The sequence below is a fragment of the Danio rerio genome, chromosome 21, assembly GCF_049306965.1.
Source record: "Danio rerio strain Tuebingen ecotype United States chromosome 21, GRCz12tu, whole genome shotgun sequence".
Classification (NCBI taxonomy): domain Eukaryota; kingdom Metazoa; phylum Chordata; class Actinopteri; order Cypriniformes; family Danionidae; genus Danio; species Danio rerio.
This window is the reverse complement of record NC_133196.1, coordinates 13,382,831-13,408,481: the sequence shown is the minus strand read 5'-3', so window position 1 is coordinate 13,408,481 and position 25,651 is coordinate 13,382,831. Positions and strand designations below refer to the sequence as shown.

At 37.3% G+C, this 25,651-nt stretch overlaps 3 protein-coding genes across 9 annotated transcripts in view; 1 reads left to right on the top strand and 2 right to left on the bottom strand.

The window, feature by feature from the left end:
- gtf3c5 (general transcription factor IIIC, polypeptide 5) overlaps window positions 1–25,651 on the bottom strand; it is a 678,526-nt gene that overhangs the window by 6,606 nt on the left and 646,269 nt on the right. The gene's annotated exons all lie outside the window — the stretch shown is intronic.
- Window positions 45–12,359, top strand: tpgs2 (tubulin polyglutamylase complex subunit 2). The gene is made up of 7 exons (NM_001002208.1): window positions 45–209; window positions 5,705–5,784; window positions 5,886–5,973; window positions 6,867–6,998; window positions 7,819–7,929; window positions 8,026–8,189; window positions 12,012–12,359. Exons 1-7 carry the CDS (start codon window positions 134–136, stop codon window positions 12,231–12,233), a joined length of 873 nt encoding a protein of 290 aa, NP_001002208.1. The 5' UTR covers window positions 45–133; the 3' UTR covers window positions 12,234–12,359.
- On the bottom strand, window positions 11,668–25,651 carry aqp7 (aquaporin 7). Of its 7 annotated transcripts, none has more exons than XR_012396474.1 (8): window positions 22,698–25,651; window positions 22,178–22,291; window positions 21,927–22,053; window positions 21,347–21,484; window positions 21,136–21,254; window positions 16,948–17,165; window positions 14,763–16,204; window positions 11,668–14,697 (listed from the first exon to the last, which is right to left on the bottom strand). XR_012396474.1 is itself a non-coding variant. In XM_073934317.1 (7 exons), the coding sequence occupies exons 1-7, from the start codon at window positions 22,851–22,853 to the stop codon at window positions 16,012–16,014; spliced, it is 1,065 nt and encodes a 354-aa protein (XP_073790418.1). In that variant the 5' UTR covers window positions 22,854–25,651; the 3' UTR covers window positions 11,668–16,011.

Here is a 25,651-nt window from a genome sequence, read left to right as displayed (position 1 = left end):
CAATAGGATTGCGCAGAGCCATAATGTTTTGGTTCTGCGTGCATGGTAACCTCAGCATCCGTCGGTGTGACTATGCAGCAATCGAATCAATGGCATAGAAGTATATAGATGCTTTTTATTTGTTTTGGGGGGAATGGAGGAGGTAAAAGATGACAAGACGTACAAGGGGTTTGTAGATAGACTCACCCTCGGCATCACTCGAGTTCTGGGTGAGTGAATGCATGTCGTAGTGTGATAAATGCTAAATAAAATGATAATGATGTCTGCTTTTACGTGTATTTCTGGTTTAGTTTACCTTTTTAGAGGTTAAACCTTTTACAGTCTATGGTTAAAACTAGTGAACGTGTCCAGATTACCAACTAAAACCAATAAAGCAGTTCATGGAATGGATTAATATTAATATTTGCTTGTTGGATTGCTTTTAAAGCACTAATGCAAATCAGGTCAATTGTCAGTGCCCGAATATGTTATTTTTTATTTAGTGATTGATCTGATGTGTACATCTTGATTATTTAATAGCCCAAACGTGTATTATTTAATAAGACAGAGAAATGTCTTCAGAATCTTGCACACTACTTGTGTGTGCCTTGCATATGTATTGTCAAGACCACTTTCCCAACCCTGTTCCTAAAGGCACACCAACAGTACACATTTTCAACCTCCTCCTAATTAAACACATCTGAATCAACTCATCAGAACATTAGAAAAGATTCCAAAATCTTAAATTAATGGGTCAGATAAGGGTGACATGCAAAATATGTACTGTATGTTGGTCTGCCACCAGGAACAGGGTTGGGAAACACTGGTCTAGACTTTTTGACATGTGTAACTTTTTGGGAATTAGGCATGGGCCGGTATAAGATTCTGACATTATGATAACCTTGGATAAAATATCAAGGTATCACAGTTTTGTGATTACTGCTCTAAAATAAATTCTTTTTAAATGTCTAGGGGAAAAACAACATTTTTCCCCCTTTGAAAACAAAATATATATATATATTTTTTTTTAAAGATTTTAAATATTTTGGAACAGTAGACATGTTAGGCTAAATAATGAAAATGAGTCATTGACTTCTGTTTACGTTAGTTTCAAAAACACAGATTTCTTTACAATTTAAAACGGCATCTTTGGATATCTTTTCTGCTGGAGATACTGCTGTCCTAAAAAACAAAACAAAAAATGTAAATAAAAAATCTTACACATACCTTAGGAATGGTATTACAATATTATTACGGTATTATTACGGTATTATAATGGTTTCAACCTCTTTTACCTTTTACCTTGACTTTTGCAAACCGCGGTATACATTGAAAACGGTTATTGTCCCATGCCTATTTGGAACCACTATTAAATGAAGTTTTGTTGTCCTTTGGTGTGGTAGTGACTAGCTAACATGTAACATGTCCAGATTACCAGCGAAGACCAATAAATCACTTTATGGGATGGTTTAATATTAATATTTGCTTGTTGGATTTCTTTCAAAGCACTAATGCAAATCAGGTCAATTCAGTGCCCAATATACAGTTGCAGTCAAAATTATTAGCCCCCTGTTTATTTTTTTCCCCGATTTCTGTTTAACAGAGAGCAGATTTTTTTCAATAATAACTGTAATCAATAATTTTTATCTCTAATAACAGTTTTATTTTATCTTTGCCATGAAGAGACTTAATAATATTTGACTATTTTTCAAGACACTTCTATACAGCTTAAAGTGACATTTAAAGGCTTAACTAGGTTAATTAGGTTAACTAGGCAGATTAGTTTTGTAGTCTATCGAAAAAAATGATCCTAAAGGGGCTAATAATTTTGTCCTTAAAATGGTGTTTAAAAAAACTAAAAACTGTTTTTATTCTAGCTTAAATAAAACAAATAAGACTTTCTTCAGAAGAAAAAAAATAATTATCAGACATACTGTGAAAATTTCTTTGCTCTATTCACCTTATTCTTCACCGACGAGTGGGCGCTGCCATTTGAATCTTTTTGGCTTGAGACTTCCGGTCTCATTCACTTCCATTCATTTTTAGACATTAAAAACGGCTCGTTTTGCTGTTTGATGCTGCAAACTGATATTTCCTCATTATATTATTATACTTGGTCTGTATAGTCATGCAAACATTTGTTTGTAGAGCAAGTAGTTTGACAGTTTTTGCCGTTTATTATTCCTAGTCATTTCTCCCATAGGCGACTGAATCGGAAGTTCTAAGACAATCGCGGAAACAGACGCACTTCCGCATTTTAGAATAAGGTCAATTAAACATCATTTGGGAAATATTTAAAAAAAGAGAAAAAAACTCAAAGGTGGGCTAATAATTCTGACTTTAATTGTATGTTGTTGTTGTTTTTTTATTTGGTGATTTGTTTAATCTTTTTGCATGTTCATTATTTAATAATGCACAGAAATGTCTTCAGTATCTTGCACACTACTGTATGTTTATTTCACTGAAAACTTTTTGTGACATAAGCCTGTGATGTGCATTTGTTATTTTCTCAGAATTTTTTACATTTAACTTTATTGGAACCACTATTAAATTAGTTTTTGTTGTCTTTTGGTGTGGTAGCTAACATGTCCAGGGACCTCATGTACAAAGACTTGCGTTGAATTATTAGTAAAACATTGGGTACGGACAAAGCTGTAAATGTGTGTATGCAGTAAAAAGTTCAGATGTATGAAACTGCATACGTGGAATCCCACGCATATTTGTACATTAATGTGATTCCGAATTAATGTGAAACTTAACGCACGTGCACGAGCGCAAAACCCCTCCCTGCCTCCTCCCCCTAATAAATATGGTAATGACTCCACTTTGCCAAAACCAAGTGAAAAAGCAATGGCAAAAGCAAGCAAGAAGAGAAACTTCACAGAATGTGAATTGGAGGTGCTCCTATCGGAGGTGGACAGGAGAAAAGCAGTTTTTTGCAAGTTTGTCCTCCGTAATTAATTACAAAAGAAAAAAATAGAGTGGGAGAGATCAGCTGACGTGGTTAACGCAGTGGGGTCTGAACATTGCACTGTGAGTGAATTAAAAAAAGAAATGGTCCGATGTAAAGGTGCAGGTTAAAAGGAGAACATCGGCGCACTATTAAAGTGTGGACCGAACAGGCAGGGGAACAGGGGATGCTGAACGAACACCCTTTAAGTAAAGAGTTGCCTCAATTGTGGGCGACACTTTACTATCTGGTGTAGTATCCGTGTCTGTAGGAGACACAGATGTATTAGAGAAACACTTTGTTAGGGCGGTATAGCACCACCCCTCCGCTCTTATCAAGGCAGTGCCACCGGCAATTCAGCTGCCCAATCGCCCGCTCTACAACTGACCGAGTGCCTGCCACCTTGGAGCCTCATCCCAACCATGCTGTTTGTGAGGATGAATTAATGATGGGTTGACCAAGGCCACCATACAATATTTGTTAAGCGCATTTGAGCATCAAATATTATTTGCACATTTATTGAATGTAAATGTTTCACATATGCAAATTCGTCTTCAGATGGTGCCTTTATAGCGATGAACGTGCAGTTGATCGCTCCAATTACATTGGGAAAACCGACGATTGCTGCAAATTGCGCTTTAATGTTTGGCTGGTCAACTGCATGGTACGGAAACCTTATATACCTGCTGCTAGATATGTGGATGATCCCGTCCCATACAGCTGGCATTGCACGGCTCAAAGATACTTTGTAGTGTGCAATTTAACATAATTGCCTCTAGGAGTCGCCAATGGAAATAAAACAAACACACACAAGAAATATACTTACGCCAGGCATGAAGTTGACGTGGATCAATGCACATTCTCATGTTAATTTCATCATTAGCAAATCTAAATGCGATAACATGTCCAGATTACCAGCTAAAACTATAAAAGCAGTTTATGGGATGGATTCATATTAATATGCTTGTTGGATCGCTTCAAAGCACTAACGCGAATCAGGTCAATTGTTCTTGCACAAATATATGTTGTTATTTTTTTGATTTGGTGATTGATTTGATGATTTTGCATATGCATAAACATGCATTATTTAATAATGCACAGAAATGTTTTCACAATCTTGCACACTACTTGTAACCACGGGGAGTAACACCACAACAGAAGGTAGGATCCAATATGCAGGTTTATTCACAGTCAGGCAAGCATGGGTCAATACGGAAGCAAATAGGTGTGTGAGGACAATCCAGAATCGTAGTCAATTTAACAAGCAAGTGGTCGAAAGACAGGCGGCAGACAAGGATAACTAAATAAACAAGGCTAGGTTCAAAACACAGGAAAACAAGACAAGGAAAACGCGTTGTAATGCTACTTTACAGTTAACAAGACTCTGCAAACTGAAGGAGTGAATGTGTGGCTTAAATAGTGTGTGTTAATCAGTCTCTGAAAGTCCTCAAGTGTGCGAATGTAATTAAGCTAAATGAGGAAGCAGGTGTGTGGGCGAAGAGCATGTATGAAGTTGAAGTCCATTTACAAACACATTTGTAGTTCTGTGAGTGAGAATGTTTTCCAGCGGCCTCTGGTGGTTAGAGATCGCTGGTGAATGTGACACTACTTGTGCGTGCCTTATATATTTATTGTCTAGACCAGTGGATACCAAAGTGGGTGCCACTTGATGATTTTTAAATGTCAAAAAAAAAACATTTTAACTATTATAATTACCTTATTTTATCCATTTTAACCCACATAACATATAAAATAGTCATTATTAGTTGCATAATAAACAACAACATGCAAATGAATCTTGATTTCCCCGCCTATACTCAGTGGAGAAAGTGATCAAATGAGTGTTTGCTTGTATCTCTTTGTGGCGCTTTGTGAGATGCCGTTGTGATGTTAATTTTTAACCGGACATTGAAGCCCGGTTTTCTGTCTTCCTGTCTGGCTTGGAGCTTGGTAGGGAGGTTTGGTGCCTTTTATTTGTTATTTGCCTTTTTTAATTATTTTTTTCATAGGATTGTGTGTTTATGTTACAATAACAACAAAGAAATAGTGTCAGGCATTTCATTTAGGCATTTCGGGCACCTTTATGGCAATCAAATGCATAAAAAATAAATACAGGCCCCAACTGAACATTGAGGATGATCTCTGAGTGGAGGTCTCCAAAAATTAAACCAAGCAAAGGCTTGTGCTGAAAACATTGTGCCCACCAGTCTCATGAGGTGAGGTTAATATTTAGAAAAAATAAAAAATTAAATCACCATAAAAATTATATGATTATTAGACTGTTGAAATTGTTTGTGTTGTCAATATGCCCGTGTTTATATAGGCCTTATTGTGTGCACAATGTTGGTATATTTATAACCACCTCAGAGGAATTTTGGGGGCCGTTAGTTTGGGAACTCATAGTCTGAACAGGTGCTTCCCAACTCTGTTTCTGAAGGCACACCGACAGTATACATTATTAACCTCTTCCTAATTAAACACACCTGAATCAAGTCTTTAGAATATTAGAAGAGAATCCAAAACCTCAAATGAATGGGTCAGATAAGGCAGACATCCAAAGTATGTACTGTTGGTGTGCCTCCAGGAACAGGGTTGGGAAACATAGACCGTATGTATTTATAAATTGACATAGTCTTTGTAAAGTTTGTCATTGTATTTTGCACATCTAGAGGCAGCACCTAATATGTTTACTTATTATAGCACATGTGCTGCTGGTGATATTACAATAAAAGTGATCTGATTTGATTATTCCTTGGCTTATATTCCATCTGATAGAGAATCTCCCTGGTGTGCTGGATGTACGGTTTGTAGAGAAAGCCCCTGCAGAAAAGAGATGCCTTCTCTCCTGGGAGCAGGTATGGAGGTACTTTTGTATCACTGTGCATAATTTCGAATCAGAGATCTGACGAGAGTACAGCATGTGTACATCAGCTGTTTTTTTCTTTTTGTTCTCCAGAAAAACAACTGCGCTTTGCCGGAAGATCTCCGAGATTTTTATCTCACAACAGATGGCTTCATGCTTGCCTGGAACTCCAAGTTGGAAAGTGAGCAGCTTAAACATCACTTGAATATGGAAGATTGTCTCTGACACACACATACAGGCTAAAACTTTCTCATGATTCCAAATACATATAAGCAAGTAAGAAAGTAAAGGTATATTTGTATAGCACCTTTCCTAGACATTAAGTCACAAAGTGCTTTACAATAAGAGAAAACCAGAAAACAGGTAAAAGAACACATATCAATAAAAGAAAACATATTAAAATTATTTTTTTCCTTTTCTTTTATACATAGAAGTAAAATATCTTTTACCTAATATTATAATTTATTTGTATTTTAATTTAATATTATTAATATTTTTTAGAGTACAAAAACATATATGTGTGCGACAGTTTTTTGTTTTTGTTTATTTTTTGTCTAAAAAAATTACGACTCTATTTTCACAATTCAGGTGGTATTTCTTGCAATTTGGTTTTTAATTAGCAGAATTTTGAATTTGCATCTCAGTTCTGAAATTTTCCCTTCAGAATTGCAAGTTTATAGGCTTCCTTGGATTTTTTTTTTTGTTTGTTTGTCAGACAATTCAGATTTTACATGGCACATTTAAAAAAAATTTGTCTTTCAGAATTTCAACTTTATTTTTGCAATTGTGAGTTTATAGTTTCTCACACTTTTGATTCAAAATTAAAAGTTTATATCTCACAAAAAACATTTTCTTGGAATTTAGAAATTTTAACTCACACCTCTATTACTTTATATCTCATTAAAATCCAAATTATGAGGTTTATTCTCACAGTTGCAAGGAAGAAGTAGTCATCTTTTGTCGATCATTAATCATGGTTTGAATAAACTATAATGAAGCCTAAATGTAGCCCTATAACCTGATCAGTGATTCCATAAGCTTTTACTCTAAAAATCAATGTTTTGTGTCCTACAGATGAAGTGGTTCCAGTGGGTTGCATGATGATCAACAACGTTGCTCAATTACGCCCTCTGATTCAGTCAAATGTATATTGCCTCCCCAATGCACCAACCTTAGCTGATCTCGACTTTGACGATGACATAGACGGTGAGACTTTATTACATCTCTAAGCACTTTAAGAGTGCAGCATCATTTTGTTGCATTTGTTTCAGTTCAGTAAATTAGTACATAATTTGTATACAGTATATGGGTTGTTGATATGATGTTGCATTTTCACTGTCACACTGGACAAAATTGAATTTAATAAGCATTGTCATTATTTAAAATGCAAAAATAAAAGTGTCCAATAGTGTGACTGTCTCAAGCGTAGATCAATAAATGACAGCTCTTATAAATTAAAAAGTCATAAAATTGTTTATAAACACATCAGACCTAGACCTCATTTTTTATAAATGGCAATAATTTTTTATCCATATAGTTTTTACATTTTGTCACTAAAAACCATGTCCTCTGGTGTGACATTACATGCTCATTTTACACCGGCTTTTCCACTAAAAACTTTCATTAGCTGAAGGACCCCATTCAAAATCATGTGACTAAAGCCCCCTGTGAAGCCTATGAAGTTTTGTTTTCTCAGAACTTTTTGAAACCACGACTATTAAATTGTGTTGTCCTTTGGTGCAACCCCCTATTTATTAACAAACTCCAACAAGTCTCATTAATCATGGTGAAAAAAATTCATAATTGTATATAAAACAAATAGCTTTATATCAAAATAAGTGTCAAACAACGAAGCTAAATCCCTCTCATGCCATTTATATATTATTATATTAAGAGTTATTTTTGATTAATTGTGCTACGTCACACCATAGGACATTTTTATAACACAGTTTAATAAAAAAAAATTCTAAACTATTTGTCAATTACCCATATACAATTTTTTATTGTACCTTTTTTCTATCTTTAGGATCAGACGGCCCAGAAAAGCCTCATTTTGATTTGCGCAGTCGCATCTTTGAGCTGGACTCCTGCAATGGTAATGGCAAAGTTTGCCTTGTTTACAAGAGCTGCTCTCCAGGTGATTATGCATCCCACGCTTAATCTAGAAAGATAGCATACAAAAAGGTTTATATGATTTTAATCTACCATCTGGCTGTGTGTGTGTCTGCTGTAGGTGTAATGGCCCAGCAGTGTGAGGTGTGGTTCTTGGACCGATCACTTTTCTGGCACTATCTCACCCCCTCCTTCACTGCCTACTACCGGCTTATGATCACTCATCTGGGGCTGCCAGAGTGGCAATATAATTTCACTCCGTATGGCCCCAGCCCACAAGCTAAGGTCAGCATTATTTATTCACGTCCACCTCATCAGAATCCCGGAATCCAATCAGAATTATTATAATTATTTTTTTTTACTGTACAACACAAAATGTCACTGAAGTTGGCAGACATATTCTGGATGAATTAATCAGAAGAACGACCATTCACATAATTAGTCAGCCATATTGATTAGTGTCTAAATATTAAAGTGGAAGTGAAGCAGTCAATCTAGATTACATTAAACTGGAAATCAATTTACAAAATAATGAAAATACTTATATATATAACAAACTCGATGTAATCATTTTGAAGACAAGGGCATGTTTTACTATAGCTTTTACAAGTGCATACAGTGCATCTGGAAAGAATTGATATCGCTTCACTTTTCCACGTATTTTTATTTTACAGCCTTATTCTAAAATAGATTAAATTCCTTTATTTCCTCAATTCTACACACAATACACCATAATGACATGTGAAAAAAGAGTTTTAAATTGTTGCAAATTTGTTAAAAATAAAATAACCTGGAAAAAAAACAAAAATCACACATACAGTACATAAAGGCTAATTTATACTTCTGCGTCAAATGCACGCATATGCAACAGCGTTGACGCATAGCCCTTCGGTGTGGCCTTCGGCGTCACTGACGTGCACCTCTCAAAAAATGCAATGACGCGTAGCGCAAGCTCTGTGATTGGTCGGCTTGGTAGCGCTGACGAGTCTGGGCGGGACAGAGAGCCGCGCGAATGGTGCGAGCTGGGCGTGAGCCCAATGGAGCGATTGTTTACAAGTTTAGAGTCCCGTGAAGGAGTTCCGGATGGAAAGTTTTGTTTTGTGTTTACCTCATAGTTAAAGTTGTTGCACGTCCGCCGGTTCCTGCCTCAAAATGAGCGAGTTTGAGCCACTTGTACATCCATGAAGTGTTTAGGAAAAGCAAAACAGCAGCGAAGAAACTCGACACAGAGGAACATTAACACCTCACTGCCAACTAACATTTCGGAAATGTATTGCAGACCAACAGAGACAGCGCGCAGAAGTATAAATGCACAGCTACGTGCGTTGCCTGCGCTGATGGTTGCGCCGGTCACTTGACTCAGAAGTATAAACCAGGCTTAAGAATTCACAGCCTTTGCCGTGAAGCTCTAAATTGAGCTCAGGTACATTCTGTTTCCACTGATCATTCTTGAGATGTTTCAGCACCTTTGTTGGAGTTCACCTGTGGTAAATTCAGTTGATTGGAAATTATTTGAAAAGGCATACACCTGTCTATATAAGGTCCCAGGTTTGACAGTGCATGTCAAAGCACAAACCAAGCATAAAGACAAAGGAATTGTCTGTAGACCTCCGAGGCAGGATTGTCTTCTGGCACAAGGCTGGAGAAGGTTACAGAAAAAACTTCTGCTGCTCTGAAAGTTTCAATGAGCACAGTAACTTCCATCATTCATAAGTGGAAGATGTTTGGAACCACCAGGACTCTTCCTAGAGCTGGCCGGCCATCTAAGCTGAGTCATCGGGGGAGAAGGGCCTTAGTCAGGGAAGTGATCAATAACCCGATGGTCACTCTGTCTGAGCTCCAGCGTTCTTCTGTGGAAAAAGGAGAACCTTACAGAAGGACAACCATCTGTGCAGCAATCTGCAATCAGGCCTGTATGGTAGAGTGGCCAGACAGAAGCCACCCCCTGCCTGGAAATTGCCAAAAGGCATCTGAAAGATTCTCAAACCATAAGAAAGAAAATTCTCTGCTTTAATGAGACTAAAATTGAACTCTTTGGAGTGAATGCCAGGCGTTACATTTGGAGAAAACCAGGTACCGCTAATCACCAGGCTAATACCATCTTTACAGTGAAGCATGGTGGTGGCAGCAACATGATGTGAGGATGTTTTTCAGCAGCAGGAACTGAAAGACTTGTCAGGATAGAGGGAAAGATGAATGCAGCAGTGCACAGAGACATCCTGAATGAAAACCTGCTTCAGAGTGCTCTTGACCTCATTCTGTGGCGACGGCTCATCTTCCAGCAGTACAATGACCCAAAGCATACAGCCAAAATATCAATGTAGTGACTTCACAACAACTTGATAAATGTTTTTGAGTGGCCCAGCTTGAGCCCAGACCTAAATCCTATTGAACATCTCTGGAAAGATCTGAAAATGGCTGTACACCGTCACTTCCCGTCCATCCTGATAAAGCTTGAAAGATACTGCAAAGAGGAATGGTTCAAGAATTCCCAAAGACAGGTGTGCCAAGCTTGTGGCATCATATTCAAAAAGACTTGAGGCTGTAATTGCTGCCAAAGGTGCATCAACAAAGTATTGAGCAAAGGCTGTGAATACATATGTACATGTGACTTTTCAGGTTTTTTAATATTAATAAATTTGCAATGAATGTAAAAAAAAAAAATTCTTTTTTCACATTGTCATTATGGGGTATTGTGTGTAGAAGTTTGAGGAAATAAATGCATTTAATCCATTTTAGAATAAGGCTGTAATTAAAAAAAATATGTTATGAATATGAACACTTTCCAGATGCACTGTATTCTGTGTGTATGAGTTACACTTTTTTATACTGTACACATCCTGAAGGTTGTGATGTTTTCAGCATCTGCCGTGTCATTATGTGAAGATGTGAACACATTCACTTAATTTCCAGAGCTTGCTTAATTTCCAGAGTAGAGATTCCTGCTTTTAAAGCACTACTTCATGAAGCCTTATAATCTTTATGAATATTTTGTTTCAAACAGATGTTCAAAGTTTGAATAAAAATTGGCAAGGTCATGTGATTTCAGTAAATATTGTTGCACCATTTCTGTTCTGAAACATTTCAGTATTTGTAATCACATTATTCATGCAGGTTCACTCAGATGAGTTTATAAAAAGTTTTAAAAGTTGGTTTAATAGGATATTTGTAAAACAAAAAAAGTATCATTTTAGTTGAGTCCCTAGCTGTCCTGTTAACCGGCCCACGATAAAACAAAATGACACAACATCAAAACATGACCTCTCTGTGCAGACATTTTAAATATGGACCTATCGCATGCTTTTTTAAATGTCTAATTATCTTGTTTAATCCCGCTCTTTCGCAGCACCGTACGATAGAATTCCGCATGCTCAAACTCTACTGTGACCGTGCAATAACATTTGAAAAGGCCCATTTTAACGAGACTTTTGTAAAACAGAGTATCATTTAAGTTAAAAGTCTCATGTTGTGCGGTTTAGCAAAGCCCACAAAAGAACAAACAGAAAAAAAATTTAAAAATATATAAATGAGGCATATTATGTTGACATTTAATATTTAATGAAAGTAGATGATAAACTTGGTGCATATGATAGGTTGTACTTTCAAAGCCTGTTTTAATCAGTTTTGCTGAGATTTTGTTGCTTTTACATGGTTTTAACCAGCAGGTGTCCCTGATGAGGTGTTTCAAATGCTTTGAAACAGTGAATCATTTGCAGATGCGAAGCAATTGGTTTATTGATTTATGTGAATCGCAATCTGAAAGTTAATTCATTAGAGTTTTACTGCTTTATTTGAACATGAATGTGTCATCATTATGAACACAAAGAGTGTAAAGCAATTTATGAACATTCACAATGAACAAACATCGTTTAACTTGAAGAAATAGATTAATGCTGAACTGTAGAATGCACTTCACAGTGTAGCACTAACAATTATATACATTTATCATTCATTTTAACAAGAATAAAATGTATTTCTTATTCCTTCTTTAAAAAAGTCCTAATTTCCTTCATAAAGGAGTGTTGTTTAACAGTAGTGTATGTTCATAGTTTCAGTTTGTAATCAAACCTAATCCCTAAATCCTGCATTGGTTTTATTTTGATGCAGCAATGGGCCGCTCTTTACCAGCCCCTGACCTTTCACAGTGACCCCCATCTCGATACATCCAGTGAGCCTTTTCTGAACAAACTGGACCCAACAAAGGCATTTCGTGGCAAAGCCAAGCCACCCACTCCAAAAAAGAAGCAGCCAGCACAGGTGCCAGCGAGCGGTACGGGCACAGCCAAAGGACAAGGGCTCTCCGGGAGACACAGTGTAGCCAAACGATGACCCAGTGTAATGCTGACTCTTCTTTTGCCTCACACTAGCAATTTAGCTTCACTTAAGCTAATCAGTCGATGTCCAAAAAAGTCTATGTCTGTCTGTGTACAATATTTATTAAAGATGATGGACATACTTGAGTTTTGAGATTCTTCACTAGCTTATTACTTTAAAAGGAGTGGCACCAAAGTCTTTTTAAAACATAGGTCTCAAACTCAAGTTCCGCACATTTTTGCTTTAACCCTAATCAAACATAGCTAATCCAACTAATGAAGGTGTTCCTGACTTTTTAAATACCTTGATTATTTGGATCAGCGGTGTTTGATGGAGTTGGAGCAAAACTGTGCAGAGCTGCGGCCCTCCAAGGATTGAGTTTGAGACCTATGCTTTAAAAGAAAGTCTGTTCACTCGATGGCCATTTTTGCAAGCCCTCCGGGCATCTCATCCAAGTCCTATTTAAATGAATGGGGGAATCCTAAAATCTCCCAAACTGTTTGCTGAACATATTAACCCTTGTGTGCTGTTTGAGATGTTTTCATCCACTCTGAGGTGATTTTGAGTCTTAATTTGGCAGCAACATTCTCTGTTACTCAGCAAATTTAAATAATTTTTTGTGACAATTCTTATTTTGATAAAAATTAGGAAAATGCGTTAAAAGTTTTCAAAAATTCAACAATACACTCTAGGAAAATTTGCTACCCTTTCATTATGTTTGTGACTGTGTTATGTTTGTGACTGTTCTCCAATGTCTTCTATAATGATACAAATTTTTGATTGCAAAGCCATGACACCAAATGATCATGCATTCTTGATTGTTGCTGTTTTTCCCAGCTGGAAAAAGGTCAAAATTGTCATTTTTACTGTTAATCATCAGTTGAAGTGCAAAAAAAAAAAAAAGTTTAGTTTCTGGCTTAAAATTATTTAGTTATATAGTGAGTATAGTGCGCATGTGCGAGAGAGACCTTCTCGCACTTACCTTAACCTCCTAGGGCTTTAGTAGCCACATACGCAGACAGCACATTTTAGCTCTTAAGTGGCTATTTAAAATACTTTGAATGTTTTATATTTTGTTACAGACATACAGTGTCATCCTGCAACTGTTTTGCAGCATATTAAATGTCCCAAACACTATTTTTAACTGTCCAAAATGGGGGGGGGGTGTTGTTTTACTCTGATAGTCAAAACATGTTCAAAAAGTTTCTATGTTGTATATGCATTACAAAACAGTCTGAAAAAGGGTTTTTATGTCAATTCAGACCACCAGTACATATATGGACATCATTTTTCTATAAAAAGTACATCATATCAAAAGATTGTACTTAGGTTTTATTCTAATTAGGTTCCAATAAGCCCAAAAAGCAAAGAGAAATAAAAAATGCATGTAAAAAACACTTTTGGCCTTAAGAGGGTAATATGTTTGACAAAATAAAAAATAAGCAGCTCAGCTTTTAGAACAAAGTAAGGCCCAATCCCATTTCTACACATTCCTGTTTCCCCTCATTTTGCACATTTCTGTGAAGGGGTAGGGGTGTGCCAATTCTCGTTAGCTTGAAGGCGTAGTGCTGAGGGGGAGGGGGTAGATAGCCCTTTAAACTGAGATTTTTCTGGACCACACTCAAAACCAAAAGGTACAAAAATTCCCAGAATACACCATCTACTACGGCAATAGCTGCATCAGGAAGTAAGGAGATCCACAATTTTTTTGTTCTTATTATGAATTTTTACAACAAAAAAGCACGTTTTAATATATTCTTAACCGCGTTCAAGCTTTACAGTCATGCTTAAAAAAAACACTACAATAAAAACTACTAAATTTCACGAGCTATAATCCATAATAACTCCTGTACAGCAGTCCCACAACATTCTGACACTCATTGACACTCAAATACCCTGTCAGAAAAGTCTAGTGGCTGAGAATGAACTTTTTACTGTGTCTGCTATAGTGTTAATGTTGTTTTTGGTGTGTTTACATAGATTAATATGGTCACTGTGTAAATACACAGTACAGTTACGATCTTATTGCCACATTAGATTGTCATGATAAAATAACATATACCTTCAGTGATTTCCTGAAAATAAGTACAAAAAAATAACACAACTGGTATAACTACAGCAGTCGCCATCATCTGAGAGACTGCGATGACATATGATGATGTGTGCAGGTGCTGTAGTGCTGTCCCATTTCTTAGGGGTAAAGTTGGAAGCCCTTCCCCTTCACACTCCGTTTTAAGGGGAAGGGGTACCAAAATAGAATTGGGATTGGGCCGAAGTGTATTTATGCACATACACAGTAATTAGTTGTTTTACTCCATAGAACTCCTTATAAAAGTCAGAAACTTTATTTGCACAGGCCTATCTAAAGGTTTATTAGTGCCAACTGATAATCGACAGTAAAAAAAAAAAAAAAGTTCTACCTCTTACCAACAGGAAAAAACACAGACAACCATGAACACATGATTATTTGGTGTCATGGCTTTGCATTCAAAAATTTGTTGTTATAAAAAGAAGTCAATGGGGCAAAAACAGCCCCGAACATGCCAAAATGGTAGTACATTTGAACAATACAAAAGGGTTAAAACAAACATCTCAAACCAGCTACAGCATCTCAAGTGACTGGTCACATTACTTTTGTTGCTAATGCTCCAATTATAATTTTTTCAGTGATTATGCATGAAATAATATTGTCTTTCACAACACTAAGCTCCTTTTTGGCCTTTTCAGCAGTTGCCTATACAAAGGCTAGCACAAAAGAAGCAGAAGCTGGAGGACAGACTGGTGGACATCTTTGGAAAGACACGATGTGTGATAGGATGTTGTGTTTAAGTCTCTCTGGCATTTCTGCTTTCAGATGCAGCACAGGCACACAGTAGTAAAATGACAGAGTTTGTTCAGCTCCTCTGCTGAAGATTCACCCGTCTGTAAAGATTAACTAGAGCATTTCAATGTGATGTCATTGGCCCATTGAACATTTCCTGCTTGTTGTCAAACTATTTCGTAACAAGAGGCAGATCAATGATAACTTCATGTTAAAACACCTGCCATAGGGTTATTTATCAATATGTGGAGCTTTTTTAATTTCCCTGAAGCTAAAGAAATTACAAATCCAGTACAGGAATTACGTTAGCACCATTGCTATTGTTTACATCCCTCAAAATGATGTACACTGTAAAAAAATGTTGGGTTCTACACAATTCCTTCATGTTGTCCCAACACAAATTGGTTAACTTCATCGTTTTTACAAATTAAGTGGATAAAACATAAAATTAAGTCATCTCCCAAAAACTTAAGGTTGGTTCAACTCATTAAATAAGCAGTTTGAACAAGCAGCAAAAGTAAATTGAGTGCAGGTTATTCTGGTGGGAAGACAGGACTTCCTTCTCTAGAGCGAGTGTATTGCACTTTTTCCCTATTTATAAGTATAGGATGTGGACCACAGTTGTTTTTCTAGTCTTTTTCGACATCAGGAATGCCCAATCTTGGCCCTGAAGGGTCAAGGCCCTGCAAAGTTTAGTTCCAACCCCAAATAGACACACCTGAACCAGTTAATCAAGCTCTTTCTAGGTATAGTAGAAACTTTCAGGCAGGTGTGTTGAAGAAAGTTGAAGTTAAACTATGCACCAGCTCTCAAGGACTGTGTTTGGACACCCCTGTTCAACATCCACAACTGTGAAATGCACAACTCGACAACATGTTTTGTTGCTTGCGAATATTCCAGCTTTTCCCAGTGGAAATGTCACTTTACTTCATTGCTTCCTTCATTTATTTGGGTTTTTACCTGGTAATGGACTCACACAGGTATCTCAATTCTGCCGTTCTTGCACTTGTCCAGAGGAATGCATTCAGGATCTACTGCTGGCCGTGTTATAGTGCTTTTAAGATCAGGGTGGTGTAGTTCTACAAGTGCTTTGTAGATTAAAGCCCCTAAAACTCCTCCAATAAAAGGAGCCACCAAGGGTACCCACCACCAGCAATTGCCTGCCCTGGGAAGAAGTTGAAACGACAGTATAAATTTCATCCAATTATGTCATACATTAAAATCAATATCTTTAACAAATGTGAGACAAACAATCAAATAAATAACAGCAATGTATCTTCACATTTTTGTTTTTAGATAATTATTACGATCATAACTGGTGTTTTTAAAAAGTACAAATGAAATCAAAACTAACCACATGATTTGGTTAGCTCGCGTTGCCAGTTTTGTGGTGAACAATTCAGCTGTGCATGTCATTAAGAAAAAAAATTATTTGCTCTTGCAATATAAAACTAAATTCTGAAAATGCACTTCCTGTTTGTTTTTAATTCTCAGATTACATCTGTCTGAGGTTTTGGGCGTGGCTAACATACTTAACCACGCCCCTCCAACTGTCAGTTTTGACAACAAACAGAAATGGTGAGAAGAAGTCTGTTGGGTGTAACAACTCTCCCTAAACCCTTTTCCCGATCTTTCTGAATGAAATGCCTACCTTACTACATCCAATCAGCTCGTAGTAGAAAAAATTAAGCCACGCCCACTGTTTTCACATTTAATAATCTGTTTGTCTAGATGTTTTTACATAACAGTAATAATTGTAATAAAATCTTTTTTTTTTATTTTATAATTCATGCGTAATACTCAGTTTTAAAAAAGCATGTTAAATTATTAAAACTTGTAAAAACATTAGAAAGATGTTCAACAATAAAAATGAATTATTTAAATTGGCTTTGTTTAATATTCATTCACCTGAAAACCTCTGTGCCCCATCCTGCCATGAGTGTGAAGAGCCGTGGCCCCAGGTCCCGTGTGGGATTGATGGCGTAACCGCTGTTGCTCCCCATAGAGACGCCGATGAGCATCACTAGAAGCCCCACACCGACGGCTTCACCTCCAGACACCAGCGGCTGGTTCCTTTGGTCTGACAGAGCCATCAGACACAACAACAGCAGGCCCGTGCCAGCAACCTGTCACAAACATTACCACATTGTCAAACTTCTCTCTCTGGGCATGGGCAAGGCTTGTTGTTGATCTGTAAGTTTTTGCATGCTTGATTTGTTCAGTGTTTATGTAACAAATTTGATGTTCTTTTAACCCCCTCGTGATAAACGTTTAATTTCTAGTTTTATATATTATAATTTTAATGACTCAATATTCATTCTAAAATCCAAAGTTTTAATTCTTAAAAATCATCTAAAATTGGGTAAGGCTGAACAATATTTTTACTTAGGAGTGTAAAGGCACTTTAACAAGGAACAACAAATAACTTGACTTTTAGTTGATCATTAGTATCAGAAGTGGCTCATATAAAAAGGCAAAGGCCTCTAGATTGTGCTTATTTTACCAAAATTAAATATGATCATGCCTTGATTTTTAATTATTTAATAAGGACAGTAAGGTCTGGCTTTGCTTAGACAAAACTCTTGTCACTTAACAGAAATAATGTGCAGTATAGAATATAAAGTCATTGTTAAGATGAAAAAGAATGAATATTGTGTATGACTCCCATGAGCTTGGAGGACTGCATCCATACATCTCTGCATTGACTCAAATAACTTAATAATAAAGTCATGTGGAATGGCAAGGAACACGTTCTTGTAGGACTCCCAGAGATCAATCATTAAGGGCCTATGGGCGTATTATGTACAGTTGCCTTGAACTGGGCTAAAGCACGCTTGTCCCCCCTCCTGACTCCCCCGACAGCTCGAACTCACAAAACATTCGGGCCTGGGCACGCTTACGTCTTCGATGAAGCGCTGGTCAGAAGCGCTCTCGCTCAGCACAGTGGAGAAGTCTTTAGTTATATTGTTTTAGTGGTTTGATATGCAGTGACACACAGTCAAATATTTCACTGAACAGATCAGCCAATTTTGACGCTCATAAAGAGTCATAAAGTCCTCGGGCTGCAGGAATTAGGAAGTTTGCTGAAGGCGAAGCTGTGGTGCAGTGAAGGGTTTGCATCTTCAGTAAATGACTGGAGTTTGCGTTCACTGTACAGTAAGAATGATTAATAAATCCATATGAAACTTTAAGTCCTTAAAGTCACGTCTCGCTTTCAGTCGCGTTTGAGCTCACACACAAGCGTACCCCACCAAAGCCCAAGTGAACCGCACTCAGGCACACCTCTTCCAACTGGGCCAGGGCCGGCCAAGTGAACAGTGCCTGAGCCCGATTCAGTGCACTCACACTTCTCAAACGATCCAGGAAACGGGCCTGGGCACGGTTTGGATACCATAGTGCGAGTAGGCCCTATGCCATCCGAACCGTGTGAAAAATGTGAAAACTAAAGTGCATTTTACAGTATATGTTTGCACACAGCTTTTAATTGCATTTTTGATTATTAAAAGGCATTTTCTTACATAAAAATGATATTCAGTTTCAGATCATTTCTTAATTGTTATCATCATCATAATCAAGGTTACCATTAGCTCACTCTTATACAGAGGTACAAAGAGGACGACAACAAAGAGGATGAAACCTGTCGTCCAACAGGTTCAGTCATGGACCAAGGACTAAGTGGAATGGCATGAGGGCATATTTTAAGTGTACAAACTGTGACATGTTTTTCGATAATTATAATTGTTAAAATGATTCTACGCTGATGAATGACATGATTACTAGTTTGTTTTTGTTTGCTTTTTGCTGAGCAAAATTGATTTAAAATATCAGAATATTTGAGTAATAAACCCTGGATTTATAAAAATAAATTAAAAACAAAAAATTAATTTATATAAAGATATAGATATAAAAGTCCATCCCCAGATGCAACCAACATTAGGAGATGAGCAAATAATAATAAAATGTCCCAATGAGATTGTACAAATTCATACATTCATTTATTTATTCAATCATTCTCCTTTAACTTAGTTCCTTATTTATAAAGGGGTCGACACAGCAGAATGAACCGCAGTGGATGCTCTTCCAATGTGTAAAATGTGTTCATAGAGAAATTTATTGTAAAATATTGGACACACAGACACACAAACACAAAGTTCAAAATGGAAAATTCTAAATATATCAGAAGCTTAACACGGTTTGTTGTTCTCATGACATTTTTTTGTGACAAACTGACACGGCAGAACATCTTGTGCTCAGTCTCAAAGATTTTTTTGGTGATGGAATATACACAATTGTCATTCCAGTACCTAAAACGCCTCAGGCTAGAACTTCAAAAAAATCTGACGCCCAATTACAAAAACATTTTTCTATTTTAAAATTACATAGAGTGAAGAACAAGCAGTGCAAATTATTGCCTCTGTGGATCCACTTCAGTAGTTAGTTGATCTCTATGAATAGATTTTAAAGACAAACAAAAATAAAATAAAACAAACAACAACAGAACAAAGAAAGGGCCCTATCGTACACCCGACGCAATAAGACGCACAACATGTTCGCCCCAACATAGCAAATCCATTTGCACCACTTTGTGGACTCATGGGTGTTTCGGTCTAGAAAAGAGGTGTGTAAAGGTGCATTGTTGACGCTGTTATTTTGAGGAACTAAAATAGACTGAGCAATAGACCAGCTGAAAGGCAGTCTACAGTCCAGCACACAGCGTGTTAGTTGTGCGCCTCACTTACACATTGCATAAAATGTGCAGAATGTACAGCAATACAAAAATATCTTTACAAATGAAAAATAATTAAATGAATGAAATATTACAAACATTATTTTCCACATAAATATAAAACCACTACCTCCATGCCTTCATCTCTGGGGGGCTTTTTCAGTTTATTCGTGACAATTTGCTTGTGTATAATGTTATTATAAATCAGCAGTATTATTTATTTTATGCATATTTATATATGTTTTATTAAAGAAACAAGTTAACACAAGCTTAGATTTGTCCACCTGTCAAGTTTTGGACCATATGGGGCATAGCATGTGTATTTGGATATAACTCCACACTTTGTTATTATTGTTAATTTATTCGTTTGTTGAAATTTAGAAGTAGTAGTAGTTAAAACAAATCTTTGCGCTTGACAAACAAAATTAATTATGTAGGTTAATGGATGTCTGTGCTTAGCCTACAACACTGTTACCTGATCCACAAAAGAGAGAAAGAGAAAGTGAAAGTAAAGGCCGAATGGAGGAGACTCGTTCTTTTTCCCCTCAAACTGCAGATGATCCGTTTAACTGTTCTCTTGCTAGTGTAGTGTTCAGTTTTTCCGTTTACAAAGTCCACCATGTAAATAGCAAATGTGCCATGGTGCTACATACGCAACCGACTCTTAAAGGGAATGGGAGATGAGACTCTGATTGTTTTTTTTCTCAAAACGCACCCATAACTTATTAGGAGAACAACACACTTTCATCAATAAAATTCAGTGTAACAGGGATGATGACAGACAAAAGAAGGTATTTTGGGAAATACTGGTAAGCCGACTAGCCCCTTTCACACATGCAGAATTTTACTGAAAATTATTGGCAGTTTTCCGGAAAGGGATCATGTGTGAACAGGCCCTTTTTGAAAATACCGGTAAATTCATTCTGGCATTTTTCCGGAAAGAGAAGTTGTACCATTACCACTAATTTACCAGAATGCTGCTTTGTCTAAATGCAGAGGGAAAATTGCCAGAAAAAGAGCACGTTTAACTTCACACATTTATATTTTTACTTTACGTATAACTTTAACATTTTAATACGTTAATCGGGTTTCAACTACAACATTAAACTTGACTTTTTAATCATTAATTTTTTACAGTTTTGTCTTTATTTGTAGCCTAGCCTGGCTTCCTTATAGTTGATGGTATTAACTGATATTTAAATGTATTTAATTTACAGACAGAGAAACATAATACTTAGTAACTGATTTACAAAATAAAAAAGGACAAAAAAAGGGAATGTGCATTTATTTTCCCCCCTGCTGTACTGAAAAAACAAACCATAAATGACCAAACCACTGTTTTCACTGCATTTATATTCATTCAGAAATACCTGATCAAAGAATCCAGTGTAGACTGAGATATAGGGTGCTGGATATGTGGCGAAGATCCCAGCTGTTGCTTTGGGTCCGGACACAGTCAAATTACCCCCGCAGAAATGATTTATGGCATCTATAAAAAGCAGAACAAATGCTAGCAAAGAAACCTTGTGCCAATTTGTTTGACCTACTCCAACATTTAAAACAAACTTAGTATTTACTCACCATAATAAAGTGAAAAAATGGTCCCGGCGGCAAGGAATGAACCCAGAAACTGAGCGAAAACATACAGCGGCAGCATCTTCCAGCGCAATCGGCCAAACACGCACATTGTGAATGAAACAGCTGCGTTCATATGAGCTCCTGTGTTGTTGAGTGAAAAAAAAGTCCACTTAAAGTGAGTCAATTCACTCGGCGGCCATCTTTGAAACATTTCTCTAACATCCAAATGCATCTCTTTGAATACAGCAAGTTCTGTACGGCCCACAAAGCTTACAGATAAATTTCATATTTCAAAACAAGTTAAATTCAGTGACAACAGAGTTTAAATAGCATCAAAAAGCTCATTTTTTTCAGTCATGAGTGCGAATCTGAGTATGTTGCCTGTTTATATAGCAGCCAGTTTCAAAATGGCAGCCGCAGTGACTTTACTAATGAATGATTGGCTTTTTAAATTAAGGAGGTGAAGCATATTCATCATTTTGGTTGTTATACTTTCTCCAATTGAAGTCTTGGGTTAAACATATTCTGTTAGCATTGAAAACAGCATTGAGCTGGTGTTTGGAGTCGATCTGGAGAATCTCACCTGACACTTTTCCACCAACATGCACACCCATAGCCACTGCCAGCCCAAAGCCTATATTAATGCTGAGATATTCACCAAAATAACCTTCTCCTGTAACCACTTGTGCAACAGTGCCAAGGCCAAACACCTGAAAAACAAAAATTGACTGTCAGAGAATGTAAATAATGATAGACGATGTGCAGTCACACTGTAAAAAAATAAAATAAAGAAAGTCCCTCTATAGGCCCTTACTATCACGGCCTCCCAATTACCTCCATCCACCAAATTGGCTCCATCACTGTCTCTCCACTCCACCAATAGCTGTTGTGTAGTGAGCACACTTGCGCCGTTGTCCTGTGGCAGCCGTTGCATACTCCAATTGGATGCTGCACCCCCCCCCCCTGAATTTTCGTCAAAAAGAAGTTGTACATTACCAGATTATTGCTGGAATTCAGTTTTTGGTTAAATTACACTGCAAATTGATTGCAGAAATGTTTAAAGCAATATAACTGTTTCACTGTACGAAAAGGATTATTGATAGAAAAGGAAAGGGAATGTACATTTATGACAAAAAGTCCTAATAACAAATGGTTCTTACTTTAATTTTAATCAGTTAATCAGGTTCCAACTAAATATTTTTAGTTATAAAAAGTTTAACTTTGGCGACGCAGTGGCGCAGTAGGTAGAGCTGTCGCCTCACAGCAAGAGAGAGTCGCAGGTTCGAGCCTCGGCTGGGTCAGTTGGCATTTCAGTGTGAAGTTTGCATGTTCTTCCTGTGTTCGCGTGGGTTACCTCCGGGTAGTCTGGTTTCCCCCACAGTCCAAAATGCAGGTAAATTGGGTAGGCTAAATTGTCTGTAGTGTGTGTGTGTGTGTGTGTGTGTGTGTGTGTTTCCCGGAGATGGGTTGCGGCTGGAAGGGCAACGTGTTGGATAAGTTGGCGGTTCATTCCTCTGAGGCAACCCCGGATTAATAAAGGGACTAAGCTGAAAAGAAAATGAATGAATGAAAGTATAACTTGATATTTTTAGTCATTCTGACTGAGATGAGAAGACTACAACTAAAAATATAGGCAGCATTTAAGCATAAGATTTATTGTTTACAGTGCAGTTACTGCTACATCCAATAATAAACAAATGAATGATGGGTAGATATGAAATGTACTGCTCATAGAAGATAGAAACCATTTGGTATTTTCTTATAATCCATTTTTTAAAACAAAACAAAAAAAAGTCTTTTAATACTGTTGCAGAAACACTGTAAAAATTATATGACCAATTAGTCCTGACAGCACATGTTTTAGTTCATTGTAACTTATTAAACTAAGTTAATCATGTTCTAACTTTATTTTATAAAGTTACACAAGTTTTAAGTCAGATTAACAGAAGTTCAGTGGACTCATAAGTTATTTTGATTCAGCTTAAAATTAAGGCAACCAGGATTTTTTTATAGTGTAGTGTTGTCAGGTAAAAATAAAATGTTTGCATAAACATAATAACACTGGTATACAGCATATCACACACATCGTTAATATACATAAGATGTGTATGTGTGTGTGTGTGTGTGTGTGTACTGTATACTATAAGATTCCAGCAGCAAAACTGCCAGAAAATACTGTAAATAATAGGCACAATAAACTACAGTAATTTACTGTAATTATTTTTCTTCCATTAAAACACTAGAGTTTTATCTAGAATTTAAGATTTTCTGTATTTTCTTGAGCGTTCAATATCAAGTAGTCGGCAGTATAGTGTAAAGTAATAAATTACAAATACTCAAACTACTGTATTGGGTTTTTCTCAAAATTTTAATTTACTAAGTAGTTTTAAAAAGGTGCACTTTTACTTTTTTACTGATGAATCAGTACTTTTTCTCCACTATTCATAACTTTTAATAGACAGAATTCCTATGCGCAGCCTTAGGCTGTAGAGCAGTGGTGGGCCGGTGTCCTGCACAGTTTAGCTCCAACCCTATTCAAACAGACCTCCCTATAGAGTTCAAGTGATCTTGAAGACACTGATTAGTTTGTTCAGGTGTGTTTGACTAGTGTTGGAACAAAACTCTGCAGGGACACCGGCCCTCGAGGATCAAGTTTGCCCATCCCTGCTGTAGAGGGTCCGGTTCGGGACCACAGGATTTCATCTCTGTTATTCGCAGATGTTGTTGTTCTGTTGGCTTCATCGAACATGGACCTTCAGCATGCACTGGAGTGGTTTGTTGCCGAGTGTGACGCAGCTGGGATGAGAATCAGCACCTCCATGTCCAAGGCCATGGTGCTCCACCGGAAAAAGGTTGGAGGAAAATCCTTACCCCAGGTGGAGTAGTTCAAGTATCTTGGGGATTTGTTCTCGAGTGAAGGAAGGATAGAGAGTGAGATTAACAGGCGGATCGGTGCAGCGGCAGCAGTAGTGTGGTCAATGTATTGGTTAATTGTGGTAAAGGAGGAGCTGAGCCGAAAGGCAAAGCTCTCGATTTACCGGTCAATCTATGTTTCTACTCTCACAAGGACAAAATCTCAGATACAAGCGGCAGAAGTAATTTTCCTTTGCAGGGTGGCAGGGTTCACCCTGAAAAGCTCTGAGTAGAGCCGCTGCTTCTCCACATCGAGAGATGTCAGCTGAGGTGGCTCAGTCATCTGTCTCAGATGTCTCCTGAATGCCTATCTAGGGAGGTGTTCCAGGCATTTCCCACCAAGGCTGGCCTGCATGCCCCAGACGATTCCCCAGAAGCGTCTGGGGAGAGGGGAGTCTGGGATCCTCTCCTAAGTCTGCTGCCTCCATGACCCGAACGGACGGACAGACGGAAATAAAAATCCTATACTGAACAACTTCAATACATGGGCGGTTTAAAAAAAAAGGGGGGGGGGATCATAGGGAGCATTAAAAGTATCCAAGAAGATGTCCAATACCTTAAGACTGTTATGCATGTCACTAATGAGAATATGATGGATGTTTGTTTACTGTATGATGACTGAAATCACCAAATAGCATTAAACATTAACTAAATGCACTACAGAATGTTACGTTTTCACACAAATTGCATGTAAATGCATCAACCTTTCACAGCGTAATACTCACTACTCTGGAGCATTTTTTAAAAGGGATACTTTTTACTCATACTTTGAGGGATACTGAGGTACTTTTACTCTACATACACAACATTTTTGGGCAAGTAATGGTACTTTCACTCGAGTATGATTTTTTTTAGTACTATTTCCACCACTGGTAGTCAGTGACAGAAACAATGTTTTAGAATTTGGCAGTATGTCAAGCAAATCTTTCTAAAAATAGCACTTATAGCACATGGTCTGACCCATTCAGTCTCATCCTGCAAGCTGTGGCCATATTATACACAACAAAACAATGACAAGCACTCAATCATCTTCTGAAAACAACATGAATGAATGAACAGCGACAATAGAACAAATCATCAGTAAAACACTCATTCAGTTTTAAACCAGCAATGCATTGCCAGTAAATTAGCCTCTATTAAATAACAGTGAATTCATACAAAAGAAACAAGCTCTTACCATCATGATGAATGTGCAGAGGCTTTCTGCCAAAGCCACTCGAATGTATTCATTCTTGATCTTCAACATGGATCCAACATTTGGAGCCATGCGGCCTTGAATGCTGCCATCTTCCATTATGCTGACTTCCTGTTTCACTTCCTTTTCTGCACTAGACTCTTCTCTCCCAGCTTGATCATTCAGACTCTTTGAATAGTTGCACTGGTGTGAATTGAACT